At 45.3% G+C, this 6,549-nt stretch overlaps 1 protein-coding gene across 1 annotated transcript; it reads right to left on the reverse strand.

Annotated features, from left to right (window-relative positions):
• Positions 1–910: 910 nt before the first annotated feature.
• On the reverse strand, positions 911–1,546 carry LOC126249176 (uncharacterized). Its single transcript, XM_049950832.1, has one exon. The coding sequence runs from the start codon at positions 1,544–1,546 to the stop codon at positions 911–913; it is 636 nt and encodes a 211-aa protein (XP_049806789.1).
• Positions 1,547–6,549: the final 5,003 nt, after the last annotated feature.

A 6,549-nucleotide genomic window follows, 5' to 3' on the forward strand; every position in this document is an offset into this window, starting at 1 on the left:
TTCCGATGCTTTTCGTCGTTCCTTATCTGTAAATACCCTTTTCATTGAATGTAGTTTGTCAATTTTTGGTTTAAATCTTATTTCTGTGTCCCTCAACTTCTTTAAATTTGGCGTTTTGTTCTGCAAATCATCCAGAGTTATTTCCAGTTCTTCCATATCCTCTCTTATTTCCTTAAGCCATCCTCCTTGTTGTTTCAAATTCCAGAGTTTGTCAATAATTTTCCTTGATAATCTGGTTTCTAGTGTCCTCAGAATGTGACCACAAAAAGAGATCCTTTTCTTTCGTATAGTATCAGTGATGGGCTCCAGTTCTCTGTATACCACTTCATTTGGAACTATCCGCCATTGCCCAGCTTTTTGATATTTCTTATTTATGCATGTTCTAGCAATTCTTCTCTCTACTTTTAAAATTTTGTCAATTCTGTTTTTCTGGGTGACTTTAAAAAGAGTTTCACTTCCGTATGTAACCTCTGGTTGAACCACCGTCTTGTAATGTTTTAATTTTGTTTTAATTGATAGACTTTTTTATTGTACGTAGACCATGTTAGTTTTTGAGCTTTTATCATTTTATTAGTTCTTCCTCGCCATGCAGGTTTCTCGTCCAATTTATGTGTTATAATTTCACCTAGGTATTTAAATTGTTTCACTATTTTAATTTCCCTATTGTTCACTGTGATGTGATCTATTACAAGTGGATCCGTTACCATTATTTCAGTCTTTTCAAATGATATCTGGAGTGTGTCTATAATTACAAATATCAACCCGCAACACCCTCCCCAACCTGGTCAACTTCTAGAGGAATGACCAGTTGAACGGGACGTGAGATTATGGATCCTTCTGAAGTTCGTAAGATTACAGTTCGAATTTTCCCATCTCTTCCTTCATGAAGATCTTCTATCCGCGCCTTCCTTCACATGTGTCGTGGACGAACATCCTCTTGTAGATGAACGACATCACCCAGCTGGAGTCTTCCTGCACCTGGCCTTGGTTGATGAGTTTCATGGAAGTTTTTGAGTAGGATCAGATATTCTTTCTTCCACCTGTTCGAGAAGTGTTCTACCATCTTCTGCAACCGTTGAAATTCCTTGGACAAGGCCTTTCTAACTGGTGATTCTGGACCAGTAGGTAGTGTTGTGAGTCGATCACCTACCAGGAAATGTGCGGGCGTCAGTGGCTCAGATTCCTCTCCCCCTTGCGTAATTGGTCTAGAGTTTATTGCTGCTTCTATGCTGACCAGGATTGTGTTGAGACCTTCTTCGTCCAACGGTGACTGTCCTAAAACTTTTCTCAGGCAGCGTTTGACAGATCCCACCATCCGTTCCCAGAATCCTCCCCACCAAGGCGCGTGTGGGGCGATGAATTTCCAAGTGATGGCTTGCTGGGCGAGGTACTTGTGCGTCTTGCTTGCCATGAGAGCCTGCCAGAGCTCCTTCAGCTCTAAGTGCGTGGCATGGAAGGTAGTAGCATTATCACTGTAAATTGTGCTGGGCACTCCTCGTCTTCCGACAAACCTTTGTAGGGCTTGAAGAAATCTGTCAGTTGACATATCTGAGCATAGTTCCAGGTGTATGGCAGTGTTGTTGCGCATGTGAATAGAGCAATATACGCCTTCTTCGTAATATGTCCTTGCCTGACATATAATGGACCAGCAAAGTCAATACCTGTTACAGTAAATGGTTTCAGTGGAGAAACTCGTTCAGCTGGTAATGGAGCCTCAGTTTGTTGAACAACGTGAGCTTCCACCATCTTACAAGGTAGGCAACGGTGTAGAACATGTTTAATTGCCTGTCGAGCTCTACGGATCCAGAATTCTGTTCTCATTTCAGATAACACTATGTTTACTCCAAGGTGATGCAAACGAATGTGAGTCTGCTGGATCAGTAAACGTGTGAAATGATGATGTCCATCAAGAAGAATCGGGTGGCGTTGATCTCTGGTTAACTCTGCAAACTGCAGCCCTCCACCAAGACGAATAAGACCATTATCCAAGAATGGGTTGTAGCGAGATATCTGAGAATTACGTGGTAGAGGCATGTTGTTGTATAGTGCATGCAGTTCGAGCGCAAAATGTTGCTGTTGAACAACTTGAATCCAGTAAGTGCGTGCTTCGCCCAAATCTGATGCTGTTAGTTCTGCAGATGTTCTGTTTTCTTTCAATAAGTGCCGTTTAAAGCGAAGTACCCATCCTGTAACTCTTAACAGCTTGAGGTAGCTACTGTACCGTGTAGCTGTTAAAATAGGAGTCGTTGTTTGTACCATGGAGACTTGGTCTGTTAATTTCTTCTTTTCTGGCAAGGAGTGCTCTTCCGCCTGTAAAATTCGAGGCCACTGTGTTCTCTTCTTTGTTAACCACGCATGTCCATCGAACCATACAGAAGCATGGTGAAGTTTATCTGCTGTGGTACCTCTGGAGGTTAGATCAGCCGGATTTTCGTCACCAGGGCAGTGCCTCCACTGTGACGGATTCGTTAGTCGTATTTCCGTAACACGGTTTGACACAAAGGTCTTCCATCGATCACGGTCATGTTGTATCCATCCTAAGGCTACAGTTGAGTCAGTCCACATTGTTGCACGACTTGCATTATAGCTCGTGGCCTTACAGATATAATGAAGTAGTCTTGATTCAAGAAGTGTCGCTAGAAGTTCCAGACGTGGAAGAGTTTTATTTTTATGGGAGCTAGTCGGTTTTTACTGCAAACTAAATGGACTGCTACCATATTTGTTGTGGTGCACCGTACATAAAGGACTGCTCCGTAGGCCTTTTCTGATGCGTCGCAAAAGACATGGATTTCTGGTTCAGTGTTTTCAGATACACCAACCCATCGGGGGATTTTTATGTGTGAACGTGATGGCAATGTTGATACCCACATTCGCCAGCGTTTGCTAAGATCAAGGGGTAAAAGCTCATCCCATTCAATTCCTCTTGACCAAATTTCTTGAAAAATTATTTTTGCAGTGAGGGACACAGGCGACAACAAACCCAGTGGGTCATAGAATCTAGCAGTGTTTCGTAGTACTTCTCGCTTAGTGGCAGGATGATTTATAACATTGTCGGTAACATTGTTTTGAACAACTCTGAGCGTATCAGTTTGTGTGTTCCAGTGGTCTCCCAGTACCTCCGTATCTGTAGTATTTATGACACCTTCTGATTGCCATATTCCAATCAGTTGGCTTGAATTTGTGGCCCACTTTGCCATTGGTAGACTGATCTGTCCCATGAGTGATGTAAGCTCATAATACACTCCTGGAAATGGAAAAAAGAACACATTGACACCGGTGTGTCAGACCCACCATACTTGCTCCGGACACTGCGAGAGGGCTGTACAAGCAATGATCACACGCACGGCACAGCGGACACACCAGGAACCGCGGTGTTGGCCGTCGAATGGCGCTAGCTGCGCAGCATTTGTGCACCGCCGCCGTCAGTGTCAGCCAGTTTGCCGTGGCATACGGAGCTCCATCGCAGTCTTTAACACTGGTAGCATGCCGCGACAGCGTGGACGTGAACCGTATGTGCAGTTGACGGACTTTGAGCGAGGGCGTATAGTGGGCATGCGGGAGGCCGGGTGGACGTACAGCCGAATTGCTCAACACGTGGGGCGTGAGGTCTCCACAGTACATCGATGTTGTCGCCAGTGGTCGGTGGAAGGTGCACGTGCCCGTCGACCTGGGACCGGACCGCAGCGACGCACGGATGCACGCCAAGACCGTAGGATCCTACGTAGTGCCGTAGGGGACCGCACCGCCACTTCCCAGCAAATTAGGGACACTGTTGCTCCTGGGGTATCGGCGAGGACCATTCGCAACCGTCTCCATGAAGCTGGGCTACGGTCCCGCACACCGTTAGGCCGTCTTCCGCTCACGCCCCAACATCGTGCAGCCCGCCTCCAGTGGTGTCGCGACAGGCGTGAATGGAGGGACGAATGGAGACGTGTCGTCTTCAGCGATGAGAGTCGCTTATGCCTTGGTGCCAATGATGGTCGTATGCGTGTTTGGCGCCGTGCAGGTGAGCGCCACAATCAGGACTGCACACAGGGCCAACACCCGGCATCATGGTGTGGGGAGCCATCTCCTACACTGGCCGTACACCACTGGTGATCGTCGAGGGGACACTGAATAGTGCACGGTACATCCAAACCGTCATCGAACCCATCGTTCTACCATTCCTAGACCGGCAAGGGAACTTGCTGTTCCAACAGGACAATGCACGTCCGCATGTATCCCGTGCCACCCAACGTGCTCTAGAAGGTGTAAGTCAACTACCCTGGCCAGCAAGATCTCCGGATCTGTCCCCCATTGAGCATGTTTGGGACTGGATGAGGCGTCGTCTCAGGCGGTCTGCACGTCCAGCACGAACGCTGGTCCAACTGAGGCGCCAGGTGGAAATGGCATGGCAAGCCGTTCCACAGGACTACATCCAGCATCTCTACGATCGTCTCCATGGGAGAATAGCAGCCTGCATTGCTGCGAAAGGTGGATATACACTGTACTAGTGCCGACATTGTGCATGCTCTGTTGCCTGTGTCTATGTGCCTGTGGTTCTGTCAGTGTGATCATGTGATGTATCTGACCACAGGAATGTGTCAATAAAGTTTCCCCTTCCTGGGACAATGAATTCACGGTGTTCTTATTTCAATTTCCAGGAGTGTATATGTTAATTACGGAATTGTCATCTTTAGCACATGCTACAAAATCATCCATGTACATATTACCTTCAACAAGTAAAGCAGCTTGCGGAAAATTCGTTTTGTGCGTTACAGCAAGTTCTTTCAGCGTGGCTGCAAGAAGAAACGGACTGCAGGTAAGTCCGAAAGGTAGGCGGGTGAAGCGCTATGTAATCCTTTCGTCAGTTGTAATATAGTTTCCTTGTTGATCTACGATTACTTTGTACCAAAAAAACCTCGGGAGATCTCTATGTTTCCTGTGATGAACTAACTGTAGAAATGCTTGTTTGATATCGGCAATTAAGGCTACTCGATGTAGACGATATCTCACTAATATTGAAAGAATGTCAGGAAGTAAATTAGGACCTATTTCTAAAGAGTCATTAAATGAACGTGCATTCTGGTCGTGCGACGAACCATAAAATACAATCCTCCATTTGATGACACCTAGCTTTTCTTTCTTTACTGCATGATGTGGCAGATAAAATGTCACGCAATTTCTGTCCAGAAGGGGTGACTTCCACATGTTTCTTCTTGATGTGTTCTATCATTTGCGCCTCGTAAATTTGTTTCCGTTTCTTGTCCTTCGTAAATTTTTTCTCCAGTGAAGCAAATCTCTTCTCTGCTTGCTGAAGATTATTAGATAACATAACGTTGGGTTTTCTGGGGAAGGACGCAACTCTTATTTTGTCTTCGATGCAGTAGGATTTTGAGAAATCTTGCAATAACGCCAATTCCTTCTGATTCAGAGTTGTTGTTTCATCTTCTGTGATTCCCATTGTTTCTAAATTCCAGAAACGTCGTAAAATATCGTCTGGTATTGTCGCTGTCTCTAAACTGATGTAGTTTGCCGTCACAAGGTTAGCCGTGGTGCTTGATTTGGTTCCACTAAGAATCCAACCTAGAATGGAAGGTACCAGAACAACTGATGACGTTAGTCGAATCGGAGGGGAATCTTAAAGATTTTCCAATAGTAATCTGCTCCGATAAGAATCTCGATGGGAAGATCTTCTGTACCATCCCTTAGGTCCGCAAACTGAAGTCCCCGTGTGCGTACAAGTTTTCTTAAATCGGAAGGCACAGTTGGGTGCTCGGAAAATGAGTATGTGCTTTCAAACGCAGTCATAGACGTCTTGGAATTAGTCCATGTACCCTGTAGTGTGAATTCTACGACTCTACGATGCGTTGAAGTTGCGGATGGCATTTCAAAGGCGTTGACAGATAGATCACGATGTTCTATTGTTCTTAAACCTAGCTCATCAATCAGGAACTTGGAAATGAAGCTTGACTGACTACCGCTATCCAGAACGCAGCGAGTAAATTTGCTTAATCCTGCGGGTCCACTGACCCAAACTCTAGCTGTCTGAAGATAAGTAAAACCTGCTGAACTTACGTCGATTCTCCATACAGATGTAGAGCTAATTTGCTGAGAAGATGAAGAAGAGGCAGCAATGTCAGTACAGATAGCTTTGTGATGACTTTTCTTGCACTTAGAACACGAGACCTTGCCCTTCTTACTGCAGTTTCTAGCATTATGACCTCGGTTTAGACATATAAAACAGCGATTATCTTGCTTTAGTTTATCGATACGTTGTTGGCTGTCAGTTACTTTGTTGCAGTCTTGGGCCCAATGAGAGCGAGCTTCGCAAAATACGCAATATGGTTGTACCGGTACTTCTCGTTTAGGCTTACGCGGATTTTTCGCTTGCTTTGAATTTATGTGAAGCGCTGCTGCAGAAGGGCGTGAAGTTAGGAGATGACTGATACTCTGTACGAATCTTTTGTGCAGTGAGAGCAAAACGAACTTCTTCTTCCAAAAAGTTAAGTAGTTTCAGTACATCTCCTTCCGCTACTTCGGTTCTTCTAGCATGAATGACCCATTTCT

Source organism: Schistocerca nitens, chromosome 3 (assembly GCF_023898315.1).
Source record: "Schistocerca nitens isolate TAMUIC-IGC-003100 chromosome 3, iqSchNite1.1, whole genome shotgun sequence".
Classification (NCBI taxonomy): domain Eukaryota; kingdom Metazoa; phylum Arthropoda; class Insecta; order Orthoptera; family Acrididae; genus Schistocerca; species Schistocerca nitens.

Bases quoted from the DNA above. Each gene is read 5' to 3' on its own strand.
- LOC126249176 (XM_049950832.1), bottom strand. From the start codon at position 1,546: ATGTCAACTGACAGATTTCTTCAAGCCCTACAAAGGTTTGTCGGAAGA.